Consider the following 24,682-nt stretch of genomic DNA (forward strand, 5'->3'; position numbering starts at 1 on the left):
GTTTTTTCCTTTGGACCATGAGTTCATTGGGGGCAGTAACTGTGTCTTACTGGTATTTGTAACAATGCTTTATCTATAGTAGGCATTTTAGTTTGTTTTTTTTCAGTGAAAATGTGGACTTTCACTACTAGATCCGAAGTAGGATTTTATCATATTCGTGTAATCTCCAGTGTTTTCTGAAGCGCTAGCTCAGTGGTTCTTAGCTTTAGCTGCACTTTAGAATCACTTGAAGATCTTTGTAAACTCTCGTTCCTCAGACTGGACTCCAGGTATCAATATGCCCAAAGCTCTTCGGGTGATTCCGACATGCAGCCAAGGATGAGAATCCCTACGATGTCTCCGACTAGGGCCCTTCCAGCAGTAGCAGGAAGACAGGCTGGAGTGCGCTCACACTGTCCGGAGTCTGTCCAGGTGAACACACGTGTATCCTGGGCGCTCCTCTTCCCGCACAAAAATGTGCGCATACCGTGTCTCAGGCCCAGCCTCGTCCTCAAAACCAAAATCCGTGTGTCTCCAGCCCAAATTTCAGAACCAAGTCCCCGAAAGTGTACAAGCTGAAGCAGAAACAAGCCTCTTTGAAGCGCCAGGGGACTCGTCCTCGGTCTTCCGGGCGGTGAAAACCAAGGCTGGGGACCGGCCCCATAGGTCAGACACATTTCCTTCCGACGGCCCTTCCATCGGAGGTCTGGAGGGGATACGTGTGACATCACACGTAGGCGGTACACCCAGGGTCCCACAAATCTCCCAGGCATCAAACGTTCCCTCGCCCAGCTACAGCAACTGGGACACCACCACCCACCAGGTCTAAAGCGGACTCTTTCCCAGGAGCGTGCGCTTGCGCAGAACTTCTTACGTCATATTGGAGCGCGCCGACCGCTAAGACTTCTGGGGAATGGAGTCCCTGTGAGAAGGCCAAACATTGGGAGCGCGGACGTCAGAGCCTGTGCGCAGGCGCATTGCTTTCCCGACCTGAAGAGGCGCCGTCTTCCTGGGTCCCGAGCACTCTGTGCCGGAGGTGAGGGCTGCTGGCGTTTGTCTTCGAGATGCGGAGTGAGCACAGCGGCCGAGAGAAGGGGACACTGAGAACTTGGGGGAGGTGCTGTAGAATGGGGGACGCGAGCGGAGGCAGGCTGCAGGAGAGTGAGAGTGTGTGTGTGTGTGTGTGTGTGTACACGTCCCAGCTCCGAGAAGTGCAGACAGAAAGTTGCCGCTCGCCCGCTGTGTGTGCGTGTGTTCCGTGGAGTGTGGGCACTGTTACGAGTGGTCTTTCAGTATACACTCACTATATGCTAGATCCCAACTTTCAGATTGGAAGTTTAGATTCCTCCTCCGCTCCTCTCGTCCTCGTCCCCGTAATGGGTGTTTAATAAATATGAGTGGAATTGACACTAAATCTGTGGGGCAGCCCACTGCGTCTCCCTCCCTCTTTCTCAGAAAGCGTCTCAGAGTGTCTCGCTTAGCTCCCTCCCTTGGGCGTCCTTACGAGGCCCTCATTTAAGGGTAAATAACATTTTTTAGACCTCCTCGTTGAACATTTTATTTAATTTTTTTTTCATTTTATTTAATTTTAACCATGGCAGTTCAACTTTAAAGCTGGTTGGAATCCATTGTTGACACCGAGGGTTGTTACTTAGTTTTAGCTTATTGACAAGCTTAATTCTAGAAGTAACTACGTCTCTAAAGATATCCGTGGTTTAAAATAAAGGGGGGTTGGGGATATTCCTGAATTGAGCCTGAGATGCAGTCCTTTTAAGATCTTGGTTTGACATATTTGGTTATCCATTAAACCAATAATTAAAGCTACCTTAATGCCTAATGTGTCTGTTTCAGCTGTCAACATCATGCACAATCTTTTCTTAGCTCAGAGGAACAAGGGGTAAAACGAATGTTTTAATATCACTCTTTAGTTGCATCCTCTTGATGAGGTTGGGCCTTTCATGTAGGAGGCAGGATTTTTTTTTTTAATATATTTTTAATTTTTATTTATTTATGATAGTCACAGAGAGAGAGAGAGAGAGGCAGAGACACAGGCAGAGGGAGAAGCAGGCTCCATGCACCGGGAGCCCGATGTGGGATTCGATCCCGGGTCTCCAGGATCGCGCCCTGGGCCAAAGGCAGGCGCCAAACCGCTGCGCCACCCAGGGATCCCGAGGCAGGATTTTTTTAAATTTTTTTTATTTATTTATGATAGTCACAGAGAGAGAGAGAGAGAGAGAGAGAGGCAGAGACATAAGCAGAGGGAGAAGCAGGCTCCATGCACCGGGAGCCCGATACGGGATTCGATCCCGGGTCTCCAGGATCGCGCCCTGGGCCAAAGGCAGGCGCCAAACCGCTGTGCCACCCAGGGATCCCCGGAGGCAGGATTTTTTTTTAAAAAGATTTTATATAATAAAGATAAGCAGAGGGAGAAGCAGGCTCCCTCTGGGGAGGCTGATGTGGGATTTTCTATCCTAGGACCCTGGGATCACAACCTGAGCCAAAGGCAGATGCTCAACCACTGAGCCACCCAGGTGCCCCGAGGAGGCAGGATTTGAGGAAAACAAAAACAAAACAGGAAATAAGTAGCAAAGCATTAGGCAGATTTGAGAGGGAGCTGATTTTAACTGAAGTGTCAAGAAGTAGTGGGCAACAAGGGTGGAGAAAAGTACACCGGCATGAGGACACAGAGGATCAGGACAAAATACAATAAGCAGCATGGATTGTATAGTTCCAATCTGGAGACTGACAGGAATAAAACTATTTGGGGACAGTAATTCTAGAGGTCACATCCAGGACTAGAGAAAAGAAGGGACTAACTCGTGGCAGAGAGCCAGCTAGGAATGTAAAGTTAGTCCTTCATACCTGAAGTATGGTGTCAGAATACCATACTAGGGTAGGGAAGGATAAAAATGATAATGCAGAGTAAGGTCGGAAGGACCTGGTAACTAACTAGATTTGGAAGGAAAGAGAGTAAGGTAAAAGTTTGAGTTGGGGCATCTGGGAAGATAATAGAACATCTCACAGAAACGTACAACTAGGGAGAGGGGTTAATTGGGGGATTTGCATAGGGGAAGATGTTTTGAGGTGCTAGCAGAATGCCTAAATCAAAATTTGCAGTCACTTGGAAATGCAAGCTGAGTTTGGAACAGGTACTGGGACTAGACTGGGAAGCATTTCTGTAGAGGTAGACAATGGAGCACCAGGTGGATGGACTGTCTGAAAAAAGCAAGAAGAACATTGTTATAAAGACTGAGCATTGGACAGCATCCGAGTTTCCAGGACAAGACCGGGGAAAAGAGACACAGGGATGTGGTTTTATTGGTAGGAAGAAAGTCAGGCTGGTGCAGTATCATAGCAGCTACAGGAACCACTTAGAGAAGCAGGAACTTGTCAGAACCATCAAAAGCTGCAGAGAAATAAAGAGAAAAGGACTATCGTAATTAGAGATAAAAATGCATTGGTAATTTTTGAGGATGCAGTTTTGGGGTGGCAAAAGCAGAATAATGGAGTCAGAAAGAGGAGGTGGAATTGATAGGTATGTGTTACCAAGAAGTTTGATCATGAAAAGGAGAAGCTAAAATGAAAACCCTTGCTAGAGACAGGCCGTGGGATGCAGTGAAGATAGTTTCAGATAGATGAGGGTCATGTATGTTGGAAGATGTGGGAAAAAAAAGCTACTGGTGAGGTGGAAGATGGTGGAGAAAGAAAGACAGTATTATGCAAGGAGCAGATTCTGAGAGGCTACAGTAGTCGAAAAGGAAGTAGGACACAGAGGACACTCAGGGAAAGACCTGGAGACAGACAGTTCTGTTTCTTTGTGCTCACACTCCATGCTAACCTTGCATATAGTGGGTACTTAGAGATATTTGTTGAATAACACAATGAATGAGTGGATGCATGTGGGTTGGTATTGGGCAGTAGAAAGGAAAGCAATTTTCATTTATTAAACAGACCATAAGATAAATCCTTTACATTAACTGCCTCATTTACTATTTATAACTAATCTGTGAAGTATGTATTAAACAACTGGAGGTCCACTTTAAGCTTAAGTGATCTGCCCACGCCTTCACAGTTAATAATTAAATGCCTGTGGAATGCTTTTTTTTTTACCACACAGACCTGTCTCCTTTGGAACTCACTCTTGTGAGTGCTCTGCCCAAATTGGAGGGTAGCCATGGAGGTTTGGAACAGCTACAGAACAAGGATGGGAACAGTAAAAGCTTTCTAGGCAAGGACTCATTTGAAGATCTAGAATAAGATTTGAAGACTTTTTTCCTCCAGAAATACTCCTGAGAGCTAGGACTAGGACAAGATAAAACATAAGTGATTCCATTTGAATTTGGTGGATTTGGGGAGCCTTGGGTATCACTCAGAGCCTCCTGAAGTGACTGCCAGGGGAGGGAAGTCAGCCTGGCAGGGAGCCCATGGATAATGAGCACCTTGGGAATATCCACTGGTTACGTAATGGTTGGGGAGCTTTTATGCTCACCACTGTTTGTAATTTGTTCAATGCTCACTTTATGAAGTCATAAACTAATAAAGCTTTGAAAATTGTCTAAGGATTTAAACATTGAGCAGTTTCAACTACAATTTCAGATGTAATTCAACTGATTTGTTTGAAAAGCTCAGATGCTTTAGACAACATATTCAAATACTTTGATTCCAAAGTTATTACTACACTTACACCTACTCTAAAACAGCAACAACACATTGTAATTAATATTTTCATTATTTCTACCTTCCTAAAATTATAACATTATTTTAAGCTAATGCTAACCGGTAGCATATTATTTTATATGCTTTATTTGTCTTCTATTTAAGAATCACAGTAACTGTATGAGATGGGTACTTTCATTATTCTAATTTTACAGATAAACTGAGAAAAGGTGAGAAACTTGCCTAAGATCATGCAGGTAGTAAGAGGCAGAGCTGGAATTCTATTTCAGGCAGTCTGCCAGAGTCTGTATATCTAATGATTATACTCTCCTGTATCTCTAAATTCTAATTTTGACATCTAACTGGGGCCCAAGAGTAATGTTTTAAGGCCCTCCTGGAAATGGAGGAATCTTGACAAGCAAAGGAAAGAATACTGTCTTAACACAGCTTGCATGCTACTGATGATATTTGTTTCTATTTGTGTATATATCACCCTGCCTCTTCCTAAAAGGATTCAAATCTCAATTTCTCCTCAGGTCAAAATTTTTATTTTATAGTTATACTAAACATGTTTTTTCCAGTAAGTTTTTTTTTCAAGGCTTTTACCTTTTGCATAGGTTTTAAACATTTTTGCAACCTGATATTCACCCTCAAGGTAGTATTCTTTTAAAGTTCTGCTTGGCCAGTGTTCAATAACCCATTGTCCCATAAATATGTATTGATCTGGTCTTTTGGTGTTTTTGAAAACTGCACCTTATTAGTATCTTATAACTAATAAGATGAGATAGTGGGCTCCTATCTCCTAAGGGAGGAAGAATTAAGTCTGCATGGTTACTTTGCCTCTTTAGAATCTGAGGTTGATTCAGTATTGGGGCACATGCTCTTTTTTCTTCCTCACCCCAGTACTGATGTGTCTGTTTGGGGTTTGTAGTTCCTGATTCTAGGATTACATGGTTTATCCCCATTCTCTAGGTTTCTTTTTTCATGTTTAGGTGAATTTATACAAGTACATATCCTAAGGATACTTTGTGAATAGTCATACAATTAAGAGGAAAAAAACCAAAGTACTTATTTATATTACTAAAGGCAGTAAACCTTGCTCTCTTTGTACTACCACTTTTAAATATATTAATTTTTCTAGTTTGAGTATGGAACTCATGGTCTTTCAGAATTCAGACTATTTCATTTAGCAGTAATACTTTTTACAACTTGGCCAGTGGAAACCACAGTCATTTGATTTTCTCCTATCCAAAGGTGAGGGAACAGCTCAAATTCTGAATATTCCAAACTGTACTCATTAGCTTTCCTTCCAAACCTTCTTCTTCTCTCTTTCTCATCTCCATGAATGGTACCATTGTGCACACTGTTGTTCAGTTGAGTGACCTGGAAGACTTCCTTGCCTTTCTCATTACCTTCATCCTCCACTTGCAGCCAGTCTGTTGTTTCTTCTTCTGTCCTGACACTAGTTCCCCTTGTGTCCATTTCTGCTGGTACTACTTCTGTTCAGTTTTGCATCATTTTTCTTTTTTTAATTATGAGATTCCTCATTGGTCTGCCCCACTTCCATTCTTGCCCTCCTCTAGTCCCATTCTGCTACAGCTACCCAGAGTGGCATGGCTGCCTGTGTTGGAGGGCCCCAAGATCACCCATGTTAAGGGAAGGACGTGGAGCTCAGCCTATAGTTGCACTCATGGCTGAGATTATGACCAGGATCTTGCAAGGATGCACAGCTAGGTCATAAGGGGAAGAGACAGGTAGAGTCTAGAGGAATCCTTATGGAGGCTTTCTTGTTCTCTCTTCCAGCCATGAGGGGTCATACTGAACCATCTTCTCCAGCAGTGCAACAACATGCATGTGATATTCTAGCTCACAAAAGCTCATTAGAGACTCAGAGACCAATTTTTTTTTTTTTTTAATTGAGGGCTGGTCAGGTAGGCAGCCTTTGCATAACATACCAAAATTCCAGATCCTCTAGCAGGAAAGCAAGTGTTCAGCATAAAGCACATTGTTTGCTCAAATAGTTCAGGCATAGTGGACCATCCCTCTCTCTTAGATAACCCTCCCAAAACTGAAGTTCCCAGACCCTAGCCAAGGGTCAGTCTCACAAGTAGATCCTTCTAAGAATACCAGTCTTGGGTCTGCTATAACTTTTCTATATCCCCTTTCCTTCCTATTATTTTTCCTGTAAAGTAAATACATACTTATAGAAACAAAAATCAGGATATAAAGAATTATAAGAAATAAAATAAAACCACTTATAATGCCACCACTCAAATTCCACTTATATTTTAGTATATATTCTTTCAGTCTCTTTTCTATATATATGTGTATACATAAATAAGTGATTTTAAGTGTGCATTCTTCACTTAATATTTGTGAATTTGTTTAGAAAAAAAATTTTTTTAAGATTTTATTTATTTATTCATGAGAGACACAGAGAGAGAGAGGGGCAGAGACACAGGCAGAGGGAGAAACAGGCTCCATGCAGGGAGCCCGACATGGGACTCGATCCCGGGCCTCCAGGATCACACCCTGGGCTGAAGGCAGCGCTAAACCACTGAGCCACCCAGGCTGCCCTAGAAAAAAAATTTTTAACAAACAAAACATCACAGACAAAGTTGAACTCTCCTGGTTATCTGACCCAATCCCATATTGGGATAACTCACAATTTAGTGCTTATTGTCCCATACAGATTTTAGATACTATTTACCTATTTTTAAGGTTTTTTTAAAAAGATTTTATTATTTATTCATAAGAGACAGAGAGAGGGAGAGAGAGAGAGAGAGAGAGGCAGAGACATAGAGTGAGAAGCAGGCTCCATGCAGGAAGCCCAATGTGGTGGGACTTGATTCTGGGACTCCCGGATCATGCCCTGAGCTGAAGGCAAACACTCAACTGCTGAGCCACCCAGGCATCCCAGGTTGTTGTTGTTGTTGTGTTTTTTTTTTTTTAATTCAAGATTTATTTATTTGAAAGAGAGAGGGGTGTGAGCTTGGTTGGGAGGGGCAGAGGAAGAGAAAGAATCTCAAGGAGACTCCCCACTGAGCACAGAGCCTGACTTGGGGCTCGATCTCACAACCCTGAGATCATGACCTGAGCTGAAATCAAGAGTCAGGGGCTTAATCAGTTGAACCATACAGGTACCCTGATCTGTTTCTAAGTTTTATATAGATATTACACAGTAATTCTAAAACTTTCTTATTTTTGCTCAGTAATTATATTTTTGTGATTTATTATTAACATAAGGCTCTACTTCACTCATCTTAATGTATAATATTCCAATACACATATTCACACACATGAAATAAAAATGTATCCTTCTGATGAACATTTAAGTCATTTGCAGTTTATCACTAGTGATTGTTTACTCAGTGATTCGTAATGCCAGCTCAGTTGTATATCAGGTTTCCCTACATGCTTGGATATGTTTGGGGATTTTTTTAGTCTAGTCTATTGGTCTGTTATCTGTGTGGCTATTTTCTTATGAAAATAAAAATCACATTATAGCATAGAGGTTAAAAACTGATTGACAGACCTGGGTTCAAATTCTACCTCAACTTCTTAAAAAGCCTTAATTTTCCTAATCTGTAAGATAGTACCTACCTTATTGATTTATGAAGGTGGAATTAAATTATCCTTTAAAAGAGTGCTTAGTTCGTGTGTCTAGGTGGCTTAGTTGATTAAGCATTTCACTCTTGATTTTGGCTCAGGTCATGATCCGAGTCGTGGGATCGAGCCCCAAGTAGGGCTCCCTGCTCAGTGGGGAGTCTGCTTGTCCCTCTTCCTCTGCCCCTCCCCCTGTTTGTGTGCTCTCTTTCTTAAATAATTTTTTTTTTTTTAAAGTGCTTAGCGCAGTGCCTGGTAAATAGCAAATGCTCAATAAATGCTAGTTATCATTAACATGATGTTAAATGGTATTACAGTGCATGTATGGGCTAGGCCACAAATTATTTACTCGTATCTCCTGTTCTAGAAACTTAGGATATTTCAAATTCTTCCTGTACTGTAAGGATTAGTAAGATAATAAATGTAAATGTAGCACTCAATAAAGGTTAGTGTTAATGATGACTAAGGATGGATATATATATATCCTCACTTATTTCCTTAGGACAAATTCCTAGTAGAAATTTACTGAGCCAAAGAATATGTGTATTCCAAGCCCCTTTATACAGATTGCAATGATCTTTCTAAAACACAAATCTGATGATAGCACTTCCATATTTAAATCCCTCAGTGATCTCCATGCCTGTGGTCCCTCTTCCATGTATGGGACCATACAAAGCTGTCTTTGATCTAGCTGGTCTCTGTCTACTTCCCCACAGCACTGCTCACAGTCTAGACCTCTGCCATTCTAAACTAGCTAGAGTTGTTAATCTTTTCCATGTAACGACCTACCTCCTCGTTTTTGAAAAACTTGGTGTATTTTTCCTGCCTAGAATGTTCCACCTCCTCCCCCAAATCAAAACTTACCTTACAGGGACAACTAGGTAGCTCAGCAGTTGAGCATCTGCCTTTGGCTCAGGTCATGACCCCGGGGTCCTGGGATGAGTCCTGCTCTGCAGGGAGCCTGCTTCTCCCTCTGCCTATGTCTCTGCCTCTCTCTGTGTATCTCTCATAAATAAATAAATAAAATCTTTAAAAAAATTAAAAACTTACCTTACATCCCACTTCTTCCAAGAAACATACAACCTCCTATCTGGGTGAGCAAGCCTCTGAAGGGCTCTCATAGTCTGTTGCGGGTATCTCTTTATAGTACATATCACGTGACATGTTATTTGGGTTACTTGTTTTTCCTGTGTTCTAAGCTATAAGCTTTTGGAGGGCAAGGACAGTGTCCTATGGTTTTTGTGTTTGTTATAAATCATTAGTGCTAAAAAAATGTTGGTTGGATAGTTGAATAAATATATCCCCCGTGACTGCAGGAGAGTAATCAGTGAGCCACCTCTTTTCCTTATTTTTCCTGGAACCACATTTCCCTTCCCATTCATGAATCCCAGAAATGCTTGATTTAACTGTGTTTAATTAGACTCTTGACTGTGGGAAACTGAGACCTACTCAGCTAACTCAGTTGAGTAAAGGAGGTTTAATAATGGGATTCATACAAAGCCTAAGAGCGTTAGAGTGTTAATGGAAATCAAAGAATAAATAAGGCTAGTCTAAATGCAGATTGGAGCCCACGGTGGTACTGCATGAATTAAAGGACTCAATGCCACTAAAAACTCTTAGGGCTTTGCTCTAGTGCTTCACTACTAATGTGACCAGGCTCTTCTTCCCCCTGCCTGTGACTAGTCTGTGTCATGCCTCCCACATGTTCATGGGTTTTGTTTCCTTTGGCTCCCCTGATCCTCATAGAGGATCCTCCATCATAATATCTTTTCCACTCATCACCCACCTGTTGTACCGACATTTCTTAGTTCACATTCACCTTCTCAAGCTAGATCACATTTCAGTCTACTGGCCAGCCTGTGCATTGCCTTCCTGTGGCCTAAGTTAGTGTGGCTCCGGGAGGAGACACAGCATCATGTGGAAAAAAACGTAGCTTCTCTGTTAGTACAGAGTTGCAAATGGGGTATTTTTTCTTTAAAGAGGCTATGGGTATTTACTTGACATGTCTTATCCATATAGTCATTTGTAAAATTTCTTAGGTTTTTCATCTGGTAACCATCAGGGCAATATTGAATGTGAGTTCATAAATCAGAAAAAGCTTAATATGTTCTTGATTCCCAGGAACAGAACTTTTCCTCTGGGATCATGGTAAAACATGCTATTCAGGACCCTACTGTGTCCTGAATAGCAATATCTGTGGCCTTTCACTCCAGTTGTGGGTTGGGTTGGGGGTGCTCTTGCGCTTGCTTTGCTTTGCCTTCCCTTTTTGTAGGGTATTAAGAAAGAATGAGTATATAACTCACATATTTGGAGATTTCTTGTTTTATGGTTCAGAAAACTACAAACCAAGACTGGCCTTTCTCATACCGTCATTCTCATCCCACACCTCTTCCTCATTAGGACTCTGCCCTTTTCTACAAGGAGAGCACGTAGGAGGGAATGGCTGCTGTGTCTCCAACTGCCAGATGCCAGGTGAGGTAGACTTTGTGTTTCTAAAATACTCTGTTAGTCTCCAGAATATAACCACTTTTCTCTCTTTATGCTGGAGTTTATTCAATCAAACCTAACCAGGTGAATGAAGGACTCCATAGGGAATGTGTCTTTCCCATTTGATTTGTGGAATCCTTCAGTGACCTTTTCTTGCCTTGAATGTGTGCCCATCACCTTGTCACCAGGCACACAGCTACTGTGGCCTTTGCTCTGAGAGATTTTGCCTAAAAAATGGTGGTACAGGTGGGCTCGGATGGCTTAGGGAACAGTTCTAGTCCTGACTTCCATTCAGTGCATCCATCTGAGAGCAGACCCCAAGTATTCCAGGAACTGTTGGGTTAGGCTGGAGAATACGACACTTGCTATAGAGCACCTCAGTGAAATAGTAGAGTCCTGAAGAGAAATGAATGTGGGTGGAGACATGTGGCTTGCCTCATTCTTGCCTAGGGACACAGAGTCTTGAATTCTATGCTCTGGCTTAGAACTTCAGCAAGCACACTGGAGATTCATCTGGAGTTTTAGGATTGGGAAAAGATGCAATCTTATACAGTCACAAAGCATTAGCATGAAATGAGGGGATCATAACAATCTCATCAATACCATCATTTTAAGGATTTGTAAAAAAAAAAACAAACCCAGATAATTGGTGGAATTTGAATAAGGTTATAGATTACAGTATAATATCAGTGCTATTTTCTTGACTTTTATAATTATACTGTGATTATACAAGAGAATATCCTTGTTCAGATAGAAGCAAATGTGGAGGGAACCCTGGGTGGCGCAGCGGTTTAGCGCCTGCCTTTGGCCCAGGATGCGATCCTGGAGACCGGGGATCGAATCCCACGTCGGGCTCCCGGTGCATGGAGCCTGCTTCTCCCTCTGCCTATGTCTCTCTGCCTCTCTCTCTCTCTCTCTGTGTGACTATCATAAATAAATAAAAATTTTAAAAAAAAGAAGCAAATGTGGAAAATGTTAACATTTGGGGAAGCTGAATGAAGGGTACATAGGCATTCTTTGTTCCATTCTTGCAAATTTTCTGTAAGTATGAAAAAGAGCCCCTGAAACTCACAGGCTCAGCTGTGACTAGAAGAGTTAATGCCAAGAACTTCATGCCTCAGAGAATTATGCCACTTTCCCCCAGTACTTCAAAGCTCTATTTCAAAACCCTCTCTCCACAACCTCAGGGCTGTCATCTTTAGGACTGTTTTATCTGGTCCATGTAAAGAGAAGGGCTATGAGTAAGGGGCAATGTGATTGTGTTTCCAGGAATCAGTGACATTCGAGGATGTGGCCGTGATTTTTACAGATGAAGAGTGGAGGCATCTGGTCCCTATTCAGAGGGACCTCTACAAGGAGGTGATGCTGGAAAACTATAAGAGCATTGCCTCATTGGGTAAGGAGAGCTTTCCATAAGAAGTTAGACTCTGTACTGTGTTAAGGGGCGGGGAGGCTGAGGGGCCAATAAAGGATACCTCTTTTCCCACCTGAGTTCTGAAGCACTGGAAGACAAGATAGAAGAGTAGAAGGAGGGATGCCTGGGTGGCTCAGTGATTGAGCATCTGCCTTTGGCTCAGGGCATGATCCCAGGGTCCTGGTCCTACATCAGGACTTGATCCCAGGACCTTGATACACAGGGAACCTGCTTCTCCCTCTGCCTATGTCTCTGACTCTCTCTCTGTGTCTCTCATGAATAAATAATTTTTTTTTTTAAAGGAAGAGTAGAAGGATATGGCTTAGGTGTACAACAACTGTGGGCTTCTCAATCCTGAACCCCAGCATTGGACAGACTTGCTTCCTGAGCCATAGGCAGATTGTACAACCGTGGCCTTTCTTGCTCAGCAGCCTGTCCCTACAATACAGTTTGTCCTTCCTCCAGAGTGGGAGGGGGGAGGGCAGACATTAGAAACTGAGTTACATATGCCCAGTTCCTCCCCTAGCTCATCAGTCAGGTAACTTACTCAGCAGCAGCCAGAGGACTAAGGGTACCATCTTGTTAGAGAAAATTTCTCCTCAGAGAAGCAGGGAGGGAGAAATATTTCCCTTTAAAAAGAGGGCTGTATGGGTATAGAAATACAGGGCTATAACTGAGAGTAGGTCACTAGAAATGTGTTTGATTTTGAATATTTGGGAAAGAGAAATATTTTCTAATTGGGCCCAAGGATCACCTGTCTGGTTGTATGCTGATTATCTGCTGACAAATCAGCCACATGCATTGCCTCCCTGTGGCTTCTTGTTTCTGATTCTAGGAATTCTATTTTCCCCAATATTTCATCCCACCAAAGCCTGTGACAAAGGCTCAGCAATCTCCCTTAATGCTCCCTGAACATTCTATACTGTTTTTCTAATTTGGCCTATTTAAATTCTTGACCTGCTTGGTATAAAATCTATAGTGTGATTCCTTTGACTGTCACCTGCTGCTTCTTTTACACTACTTCTAGGATGGGTTCTATTTCTTTAAACAATCAAATATGGATAGATTCACTGTAGAAATTTGTCTCAAGGAAATCATAGGATTAGCAGCCCCTGATATACAAAAGCGTTCATCACATGATTGTTTGTTAATAGCAAAAACAAGTAAAAACAGTCTGAATGTCTGTTGGCAGGAGATTAAATTAAGATTATTCCATACAATTAACATCATGTAGCCATTAAAGTGGTGAGGTAGATCTGTACTAATTGAAATAAAAAAATATTTTCCGTTTATTATTATGTGAAAAAAATCAAGTTTACAAATCAACATTATTTTATAGCCCAGATTTTAACAGAATGTATGTATAGATATTTTTCAGTTTCAAAATTAATAGAAAAAATGCATACAAAGTACAAAAGGTGATTTTTCTTTTTATTTCTACTTACCTTTAATTTTCCTACAATGAACATGACCTACTTGTTTAAATAAAAGCTTAATATTGAAGGGTAAACCAACAAATAAAATTATACATTTTACTCAAGATGATCTGTTTTCACTCTTACTTCCCTGAGCCAAGGATTCTTTCCCCCCATTCCACCAGTGCTAAAGCCAGGACATCCCATTCTCTTCAGTGGGGAGGATAAACACATTAATTCATATGATTTTATCAATGTTCTGACCAAGTGCTACTTGTTCCTTTTTAGAGCCTCAGTCTTGATCTCCATTCTGAGCTCCCTGCATTCTTTTGCATTACTTTGTACTCTGCGCTCCTGGTGTGCGCCCTCTGCCTTTCCATTTTCTCTCAGAAAAAATGTAGAGGCCAGGTTTAAGCTTTGGGATAGTTGAGTATTTTCATCCCATATCTGGCTTGTTTCTTTCTCCCTGAGCAGGACTTCCAGTTCCTCGTCCTGAAGTCATTTTTCAGTTGAAGAGAGGGGATGAGCCTTGGATAGTTGATCTTCATGGATCCGAGGAGAGAGAATGTCCAGAGAATATCTCTCTAGGTAATTTTGTGTGAACAGGGCAGGGCAGAATTTTGTTTTGTGGTTGTCATTTGGGTGTGTGGGAGGGAGGATTGGGTACCATGTTTTTCTCACACTCACATCTTCTGCTCTAGAGTTTATTCTCTGTCACCCACCAGCTTTCCTTTTTTTTCTCCATACTTGAAAGTGTTACTCATCTTTATCCACCAAATGTTTATTATTCTCTCTGATATGTCATGTTGCAAAAAAAGAAAAAAAAAAGATCTCTCATGTTGCCCATTCACACTTTGATATTCCTCTTCCCCACTATCACCCCCCAACACTTAGCATATGCTTCTAATTATGCTGGCCATACTTTCAATGGAAAGTCTTCTCTCTTCTGAGCTGTCCACTATCAGCTCTATTCTAGACTGTTCCCAGCATGTATAACCACCTGTGAGAGCAAGCAGGGCAGTCACCATGCACTACTTTTCAGATTTATTGTAACATGTCTTCTTTCTGCTGTAGTATTTTCTAGCCCAGGAGAGAAACTACATCTATATTTTCTGTCCGTTCCAGACTGGGAGACTAAGCCTGAGATTCACGGTACTTCAGATAAAGAAAAATCAGAAGGCACAGTGAGGGGGAAGCTTGAAGGAGAAGTTCCTATGTGCCCTAAATTTGAAATTCATGCACTAGAGAGTGAGTCGGAAGCAGGGAAGGAGAGCTCTGCAGTGCAGACTTGCAAGAAGTCCCTTTCCCAGAAGGAAAACTTGCAACAAGAGTCCACCCCTCTCAAGAAAAGTCTTACTAAAGGGAGAGACCAGGAATGCAGCAACTGTGGGAAGACCTTTTTTGACCACTCATCCCTTATCCGCCACCAGAGGACTCATACAGGTGAGAAGCCCTATGACTGTCATGAGTGTGGGAAAGCCTTCAGTCACAGGAGCAGTCTCAGTAGACATCTGATGTCACACACTGGGGAGAGCCCCTATGAATGCAACGCATGTGGGAAGGCTTTTTTCGACCGGTCGTCCCTAACTGTCCATCAGCGAATTCATACCGGAGAGAAGCCCTTTAAATGCAGTGAATGTGGAAAAGCCTTCTTTGACCGTTCGTCCCTTACTCGACACCAGAGAATCCACACTGGGGAAAGCCCTTACGAATGTAATCAATGTGGGAAAGCCTTTAGCCAGAAAAGTATTCTTACTCGCCATCAGCTCATCCACACTGGCAGGAAGCCTTATGAATGTAATGAGTGTGGGAAAGCCTTCTATGGTGTCTCATCACTGAATAGGCATCAGAAAGCTCACACTGGAGAGCCTCGCTATCAGTGCAGTGAGTGTGGGAAAGCTTTCTTTGACCGCTCATCCCTTACACAGCATCAGAAGATTCACACTGGAGACAAGCCATATGAGTGCACCGAATGTGGAAAAGCCTTTAGCCAGAGATGCCGGCTTACACGACATCAGAGAGTGCATACGGGAGAGAAACCCTTTGAATGCAGCGTGTGTGGGAAAGTGTTCAGTTCTAAATCGTCCGTTATTCAACATCAACGGCGTTATGCCAAACAAGGAATAGACTGAGTGGGGCGAAACCTTTAGTCAAAGGACCTCCATAGAAACTCAAGATAGGTCTTCCTCATCATAAGCAAATCCATCATGTGAGCATTCTTCCTATTCTGGCTTCTACTCTCCTTTTGCATCTCTGCTACCACAATGTGAATAAACGTTCTCCACCTACCATGTTATAGAACTGATGTGGGATGCCAGAAATTAGGATGTGACTCTGAGGGGTCGACACTTTGCAGAAGTTTGTCAGACAACAAGATAAACAGTAGGAGGTGATCCTCAGACATGCCTCTTGTCTGAGGCCCGAGGTACCATTGCACTTTAATAACTGGAGGCTCGAAGAGGAGGGAAGGCAAAATTAGAGCAGCACTATTGTTTCCAGAAAAGTTCTTTTTATAGCTGCATCCCTTTTTCCAGGGGCTTTTTTGGGCACCAACCTTGTTCTTTGTGTCCCACCTTTTAGGTCCCTACTACTACTACTACTACTACTAGCTAACTAGCACTTATTGAGCGCTTATTATGGGGTAAGCACTCAGCAGAGAGTTTGGCAAAGAATAGATTGTTTGGTTCTCTCACCAACCCTATGAAGTAGAAGTACGTACTGTTACCATCCTTGTTTTACAGACGAGCAAACTGAAGTTTAGATGTATTAAATAATTTGCCCAAAGTGACACAGCTAGTAAAAGGTGAAGCCAATCCTTGAATACAAGTCTACCTTCAAAGTCTTTTCTCTTAACCTTTATGCTGTATGATTTGTTTAATAATTTATGTACATGTATGATCTCCTCAACTAGATTGTAAGAACTCGGAGGCATGACATGTGTCTTTGTAGCTCACACAGTGCCTTGCACATAATAGGTGCTCAATAAATATTTATCTGCATTCATGACTTTTCTACCTAACAAGCTCTCTTTATATAAAACACCTTTTAGATGTATATCCTTTCTCTGAATTTGCAGTCTAGCCTACACCTTTAACCTCTCAGGCTCCCATTACTGTGACAGTCATTTCCTTTTTTTTTTTTTTTAAGATTTTATTTATTCATGAGAGACACAGAGAGTCAGAGACACAGGCAGAGGGAGGAGCAGGCTCCATGCAGGGAGCCAGACGTGGGACTCGATCCCAGGTCTCCAGGATCAGGCCCTGGGCTGAAGGCGCTGCTAAACCACTGAGGCACCGGGCTGCCGGTGACAGTTATTTCCTAATTGGAATTCTTCCCTCTTCATTATTGAATAGGGGTATGCTAAGCTACGGTGCCATAATAAGTAACCCCCCAACTGAAGATTCATGTCTCCCATAAAATCTGATGTGAGTCAATCTATCGTACTCCATCCTTATATCATTTAGAACATGTTGCCTCTAAGGTTATCATGAAAGAGAAAGCTAGAAGATAATTTAGGATATTTTTAAGGGCCATCATGTCTGTCCACATCTCACAAACCAGAACCCAGCACCAGAGGCTAGGAAAGCAAACAAGCAATATTTGGTTAACATCAACAACTCTGTCACAAATTACATTTTGCACATTACTAACATTTTGCACATTACTGTTAGACCAGTCTTTCTAAATAATCCCTTCCTGCTCATCATTGCCTTACCCAAGACCTAAAATAGCTCCCTATTTAATGAAAGCTTCTCTGAATATTTCAGGTCTGCCTTGATGTGATTCCACCTCATTGAACTTTTAAGTTCTGACCTTCAAACCTCTTCTATACCCTGGGCCCAGCCCTATGTTTTTATTTTATTAAAGGTCAGGCACTAGGCAGCTTTGACTCTAGGCATCTGCATTCCCTACCTAGTTGCTTGAGGTGAAGCCTGGAAGAGGACTTGATTCTGAAAGGCTGTCTGGAACTTAGCTCACCCTGCATGAATCCCAGTGGACCAAGATGCATTTCTCCTGGGAGTTAAGAGTCAGATTCAAGGAGCTGGATTGCCAAACAGACCTCTCCCCAGCCTACTAACGACTTTTCTTAAAGCAGATGAGTGTCAGGGAAGACTTTTCACATGTGGACTCTTGAAGCAACTTGAGGAAAAACACTTCAGAAAGTGCAGAATCTATCAGAGTGGATAATATCTGGTCTTATTTAATAAGTTAAGTAGGAAATAAAAGGGACTATGACAAACTTTTGACTGGTGATTCTATCTGAGAGTTCTGAATCTTTAATTTATTCCCTTTTTAAAGGTAAATTGAGGATCAAGTATTGCCCTAAGCTATTTTGCCATTGTCAGCACGAGGAGACTAGAACAAATTCAGAATACTGATGGACTTTGGAGCATAGTGATAAATGAAACAGAATGGGGACATAAATTCTATAGTTTCCCTTTGTTCCCTTTTTAAATTTGGTGATCTACAAAGCACTTTTTTAAAATGTGAAGTACTGTTCCACCTCTTACTAAAAATTCTAAGGGAAGGGCCATTTTACATTTTAACTGATAACTTTCAATAGGGCATACAGTACCAGAGAACTTCAATTTTGAGATTTTAGCTTCACCAAATGATCATTAGTAGTATCAAATCTTGGAATCAGGAATTGGTCAAACTGGAAGTATGCCATATTTTTAAAATTGAAAATGAAACTGGTGGAATTAGTTTTAATATTTCATTCAATAAATATTTGAATTTAATTCAAATATTTAAAATTTTCACTCCATGTTATTTCAACATGTAATCAATATTTAAATTATTGAAACATCCTTTTTAATTTTTTTAAATTTTATTTATTCATGAGAAACACACAGGCAGAGACATAGGCAGAGCAAGAAGCAGGCTCCCCGTGGGGAGCCCAATGTGGGACTCAATCCAGGACCCCAGGATCAAGACCAGCCAAAGGCAGATGCTCAACCACTGAGCCATCCAGGCACCCCCCTACATCCTTTTTTAAAAAACGAAGTATTCAACCACTTTGTATTTAGAGCACATCTCAAATTCAGACTAGCCACATTTCAAGTGCTCACTTGGCCACCTGTGGCCAGAGGCTACTGTATCAAACACAGATTTGGATAGCCATCAGGAGATTTTAGAGGGAAAAGATAAAGGGGTTATTCTGATCATTGGAGATGTTGGAGGGATGCTTGCTTCTGTCCATGTGGCAAGCACACTGCACCTGTAGAAGGCAGTCTTCTGCTTTCAGTAGGTCAAGTGGGATCCAAGTCCTGGAAGTCTCTTGTTACCATCCCTCAGACACATTTTTAACAGATCTCAAAACAGCTGCTTTGATCTCTGTGTACCTGACTCCTTTGTTCCGAGTTGGATCTTTTGTTATCTCAATTGGGGAAGAGATTTTACTTAGGAACCTCTAACAACCCAATCCAGATATGGAAGAGGAAATACCTAGGTTTGCCAGTTAGTGAAAAATAAGATACTTTGTGTGATCATTTCACCTTTTTCTCAGCAGGATATTAGAATCCATTATGATCTGGAGGGAGGGGGGTGTTCTATTAGAATGGCAAAGCATGAATGGGTGCTGGCAATAGACGTACCCAGTAGAAATCACTGGAGCTCCCCCACCACTCCAAAATTGTCAATATAAAACAGTGAGGAAAATTATAGCCATGATGATAAAGTTGGAGGACCTGGGAGTGATTCATCCCACCATTTCCTTTCCAGTTCCTTGATTTGCTAGTCAAAAAGCTAGATACTAAAAAAAAAAAAAAAAAAGCTAGATACTAGAAGTTAACTATCTCTGATATTACAGAAAATCTAATGAAGTGAAGTCACTGTGGCTAGTTCTGTGCTTTGCCTTGTTTCTATTTTGGAAGATAGCTATAAAGTGCTCTTTGATATGTAGCCACTGATCTAGTTAACACATTCTTTTCTATACCCATTAAGTTGATCCACCAATAGCAGTGTAAATTTAACTTAACTGAACATACTAGCAATTTACTTTTATTGGTCTGCCACTGAGATATTTATTTTGTTTGCATTATACCATAATTTGATAAAGCAAGATTTAAATAATTAAAATACTGAAGTTACTCATTACACTAATGACAGTATCTGTTAAAAAGAGAAGGAGTAAAAGCCAAGAAACAATATGTAATCAAGTTGGTCACTGCCTTGGGCAACTGAGGCTCAATCCCACTGGGACCTGGGGAGTCCTGTTGAATAAGCCTCAGAATTGTCTGCTTTGAAGTGGGGAGCATTTGTCTACTGGCCCCATTGGTTAAGTGTTGCTGCATGAACACCAAGGGTTTCTGTAGTCATTCTCTGTGGCGTAATCAAAGACTAACACTAGGGAGGAAAGTGACAAGTATGGGGTACAACTGAAGCAAGGGCTTATCTGATTACGTTTGTGCAAAAGATGGCTGAGGTAAAGTTTAGGCCAAGAGAATATAAGGTAGTGCACCCAAGGTGTTTGGTATGAGGGTAGAGAGTGAGCTCATTTGAAATTGAGCTTGAAATGCTTGTGAAATATCCAGACATACATATCTGAAATATCCAGAACGTTCTGTGGGCAGACTGAAGCTGAAGAGTGATCTCAGATATATGGATGGTATCTGAAACCATAGGAGTGGTGGGAAATAGCTTATGAAGGTGTGTGTAGGAAGAGACTAGGATCTAGGATAGGTCCTTGAAGAACACTGAGATTTAACAGGAATGAAGAGAGGAAGAGCCCATAAAAGGAGAATGAATAGAAGACAGGGAGGTAAGAGAAACATTAGGTGAGAACAGGGTCAAAGGAAAGACTTTGAAGAAATAGAATAAAAACCATTCAATGTCACCAAGTCGTCAAGAGGTCATTCGCCTTTTCACGAAGATTGCATGGAAGGCAAAGGAGGAAAACTTTGCCCTTCTGAAGCAGAAGCCAAAGCAAAGGCTTTGGAGGCTGAGGCCAATAAAGCAGTGCTGAAAGGCGCCCACAGTCACACACACACAAAAAGATGGCATCTACATTCTGATGGCCCAAGACACTGCCTCTCGGAAGGTAGTCCAAATATCCTCCAAAAAAAGCTCCCCCCAGGAGAAACAGGTTGACCTCTATGCTATCATCAAATTCCCCGTGACTATGGTGTCAGGCATGAAGAAATATTAACTGATATAATTGCAAAGCCCAAGTGTAGCCCTTGTTTATTGTTATAATTGGAAAGGGCAGTAGAATGGACATTTTTTTTAAAAAGGCAAATTTGTATACTTAATTACGGGCAAATACGGTAAGTGAGGGAGAAGGTGAAGTAGCAGATGCCTGAGGAGCACAGGCTGAACTAGACAGAAAGCTGCCTAAGAAGAGAGGGGCCCGCAGTAGGGAGTCGGCCTAGGGCAGGTGAACAGGCCCAGGAGACAGCTTTGGTTCTTCACTCCTCTGCTTCCCTTCATTTAAAAAAAGAAAAAAAAAAAATTAACAGACTTATTCATGAGAGACACAGAGAGAGTAGCAGAGACACAGGCACAGGCAGAGGGAGAAGCAGGCTCCACGCAGGGACCCCGACATGGGACTCGATCCTGGGTCTCCAGGACCACACCCTGGGCCAAAGGCGGCGCTAAACCTCTGGGCCACCCGGGCTGCCCTCCCTTCATTTTTCCTACAAATGTCTCCTAGCCCTTTTGCACTTGATCTTAGCCGAAAGGCCGAGAAGCGATCCCTACCACCTTTTGAATGACGCATTCAAGAACCGGATTGGTACCCCAGGGGGCGGGACCTCCGAGAAGGGGCTGGGCCTCAGGGTTTCCGCTGCGCCCGCGGCCTTCTGGGAGTCGTAGTTTCCGAGGGCACTTCGCGCAGGCGCTCTGTGGTCCTTGCGCCTTGTGGGGCCGCTGCGAGCCGGCTGGCACCCAAGGTGAGGACCACGGGTCGGGCGTGGTGAGAGCGGCGGCCGAGGGAGGGAGGTGTTGAAGGAAGGGCAGACAAGGAAGGAGGGATGCGAGGCGCAGTGAGGTGAGGGTGGAATCGCAATGGGGGTGTTTCGAACTATCCCTGGCTCCGCCCCGAACCATCCTTGACCTTGATCCGACCTCCTGCGGGGCAGGGATGGAGGCGCCCGCTGCATTCCCTGCGGGACTCCGTGGCCGCGAGGTGAAGTGAGATGTCGGTAGCCTGGTCCCGGAGCGTGAAATGACGTGCCCTGGGGTGCGCAGGGCCGCGCTCCGCAGGGCGTGTTCCCCGGCAGAATGGCGCATTTCCTCCCTTCTCCTTCCTTCCGAAGCCGTGCGGTCCTTCCCCTGCTTACCCGGGCTAGGGGTTCAGTACCCCAGGAGTGAACTGACTCCGCTGAAACCTGCTGGTCCGTCTTTCCCGGAAAGCACTCAGCGGCTCATTTCTCTGTTCCCTGGGCCGGGTCCAGGGGTTTCAACGTCTTCCACCAGGCTTGTTGGAGCTGCCCAGCGGCGCTCCCTCTTCTGAGTACTGCTTTCCAACACCAACCAGACTTCGTGCAAAACTTGGTATTTCAATTAATCAGATACTTCTTGAGTACTATATGAGTACTATATGCTTTGAAGAAAGCAAGATTTGATTCCCAAGATTTACCGCCTACTTGGAAGGATAAAGATATAAAGATACTTATATACTGGGTGATTGAATCAGAAATCTGAGAGTTCAAAGAAGATAAAGACCCCGACTCTTTGTTTCATGATGTGGGTCCATTTGGTTGTAGATTGGAAAAGAGTTTCTAGGCTTGGCTGGAAACATCCTTAGCTTATTTTAATGACATTGGTGGGCATCTTAAGGTTAATATCCCCTTTTGGTTCTGAGTCATAGAACCAATGAAGATGGATGAAGACAGGATGCCCTGTCTGCTCTATACTCCCAGGACTCCAAAGAGCACTTAAGAGGTGAGGTCTAGTAGCAGAACATGAACAATGAAACCTCAGGTGAGGAAGATGGAAGCTTGCCTTTGCTACCTGTCTTAGGTCTTCTTGGGTTGCAAATTACCAAAGCCCTGCACAAACTAGTATGAGGGGGATTCATTTTGAGGATACTTGGTTAGGTCACAGAGCCCCAAAGAAAAGACTACAGGTGTGTAAACGAACTGGGGATGGAACAAATTCAAGACTCTCTCTTAATCCCTTGCTTCTGCTTCTGTATGTATTTAAGTTTTATATTTCCCTGTCACTGGTGACTGGCTTTTTCGGCTCTCAGATTGTATGACAAAATGTGACTCTCAAGGTCTCCCAAGTTTTCATGCCCTCAAGTGGAGCCTCATGAGAAGAGATGGACTTCTTTTTCTTGGTTCCACTTCCAAAATTTCATGGGAAGGACTAGTTGGTTCAGATGCCCATCAGTTTAGGCCAGGAAATAGAGTCAGTTACTATTGTATGGATGTGGGTAAAGCAATTTCCTTGAAAAGTGTGAAGTGTTGGCAGAGTTCAAGAGACAGAACAATAGCTGCAGCTTGCTGCCTGTCACTCACCTTGAAATATGACTACATATTCCTTCTCTAAGAACTACTCTCCTTTTGCTCCTTGGAAATGGCTGAGTGGGCAAGAGGTGGAAACATGATCTAAGGTCATTGATCTCTCAATGGCTAGCAACCAATATGTTCTTGAGAATTCTAAGCAGGAGACACAGAAGCATTGGCCAGTTAATTGTGGGTGTGAGATCCATAAGCCCTGGAGGGCTGGGAGTTAAAGACCTCATTGAACCTTCTCTGTACAGAGGAGAATGTTCTGAAAACATTCTCTTGGGGGATGAAGAGATATAAGACCCATCTAGCCCTTGATGGCTTTAGAAAGCACCCTTTGTTCTAGCACCATTCTCCTTTGTGGTCACCTCCTAGCACATGTCCGATGGCCTGCATACATAGAAATTATAAGCATAATCTTGCTCTTGGCCATTCTAAATGTCCACTGTGGCACATCCAGGTTCTCTATGTAGAGATCTTAAGAGCAAGAGAGAAAGATGTACAGGACCATCATTATCCTTCAGTATCCACCAGAGTATACAAGTCTATTAATGAAAATAATAAAATCTAATTGGTAGTGGATCACAACCATAATTAGAATCCAGAAGATGGTGCCAAATGTGACTTATCCTACTGGATTGTGTGGATTGTATTACATAGATCAGCCTCAGACGAGCATTGATAGGTCCCTTTACCCTCTTTCTTTTTCTACTCTTCTGCCCTCCCTAGTGGTACTGACTCCATCTTGCAACAGCCTTTGTAATAAAACACTGACAGGATGCTGTTCTAGCATTCTCCATTGGCAACCTTGGGGAGACCATTGTTCCTGGCTCCTCTCCTGGAAGGGTTTTTCAGACTTCTCTGAATAAAACTTCTGTTAGATGAAGGAATCTTTCTCATGAGAATATTATTACCTCTTATGTCTTCCAGGTACTGTTATATCACAGACTGTCTCCCTATCAGGCCCAGAGATGAGTACGACTAGAGACTCTTCATCCTATTCCAGATGTATAGTTACTCTGTGGAGTCTGCCTTCACTTTCTGATATTTGAGTGCTGACAGCTTTTTCCACTTGTGTCCCACACCTGGACAATCTGATAAGGAAGCCTGAATGCTCTCTTCCTGGGCATTGGCAAGAGATTCACATCACACAGACCCCTTCCTGTGGGCATGTAGGAATGCTCACCCTGGCCCTAACCACAATAAAAACACAGTCTCCTTTCCTCACTCAAGCCATTTGGGATCTGCTTAAGGGGCTTGCCCTGATCTCTCCAAAAGACCTCAATTATGTAAGTAATAAACCCTTTCATATACTTGGTCTGTGTTTGTGTGTATGGCATCATCATTCTCAGTATTGGAACCAAAATTGGGGTGGGGCCTGTCTGCCTCTGCCGGTGACAATACCCTCTTGGACACCCTAGCTCTCTAGCTAATCCTTTATTTCCCATGGTCTTCTGTGATGCCAGCCAATGCTGTAGGGGCAGTGGTCAATCAGGCCATCCTGGTTGGTCTTGCTGCCCTTCTTCTCTTGCTAGAGAAGCAAATGTATTCAGACATGGACTCACCATTGAATAGCTGGGTGTCATTCTGTGCATAACCTCCTAGTTCTGTAGAAACAAAAAATGACTGACAGGGGTGCTTGGCTCAGTTGGAAGAATGTACAACTCTTG

At 42.7% G+C, this 24,682-nt stretch overlaps 1 protein-coding gene across 9 annotated transcripts in view; it reads left to right on the forward strand.

The window, feature by feature from the left end:
• ZNF892 (zinc finger protein 892) overlaps positions 1-24,682 on the forward strand; it is a 56,863-nt gene that overhangs the window by 4,006 nt on the left and 28,175 nt on the right. For 2 of the 9 annotated variants that reach the window (XM_072770298.1, XM_072770299.1), the window contains exons 3-6: positions 10,642-10,713; positions 11,998-12,124; positions 14,032-14,145; positions 14,632-17,797. In XM_072770298.1, the coding sequence (XP_072626399.1) occupies positions 10,681-10,713; positions 11,998-12,124; positions 14,032-14,145; positions 14,632-15,689 (1,332 nt within the window). In that variant the 5' untranslated portion in view covers positions 10,642-10,680 and the 3' untranslated portion in view covers positions 15,690-17,797. Of the gene's footprint in view, positions 1-834; positions 1,051-10,641; positions 10,714-11,997; positions 12,125-14,031; positions 14,146-14,631; positions 22,483-23,942; positions 24,302-24,682 lie in introns of those variants that run through there. The other 7 variants (XM_072770301.1, XM_072770297.1, XM_072770302.1 and 4 more) reach the window with 7 other exon arrangements.

This window comes from Canis lupus, chromosome 12 (assembly GCF_048164855.1).
Source record: "Canis lupus baileyi chromosome 12, mCanLup2.hap1, whole genome shotgun sequence".
NCBI classification, from domain to species: Eukaryota; Metazoa; Chordata; class Mammalia; order Carnivora; family Canidae; genus Canis; species Canis lupus.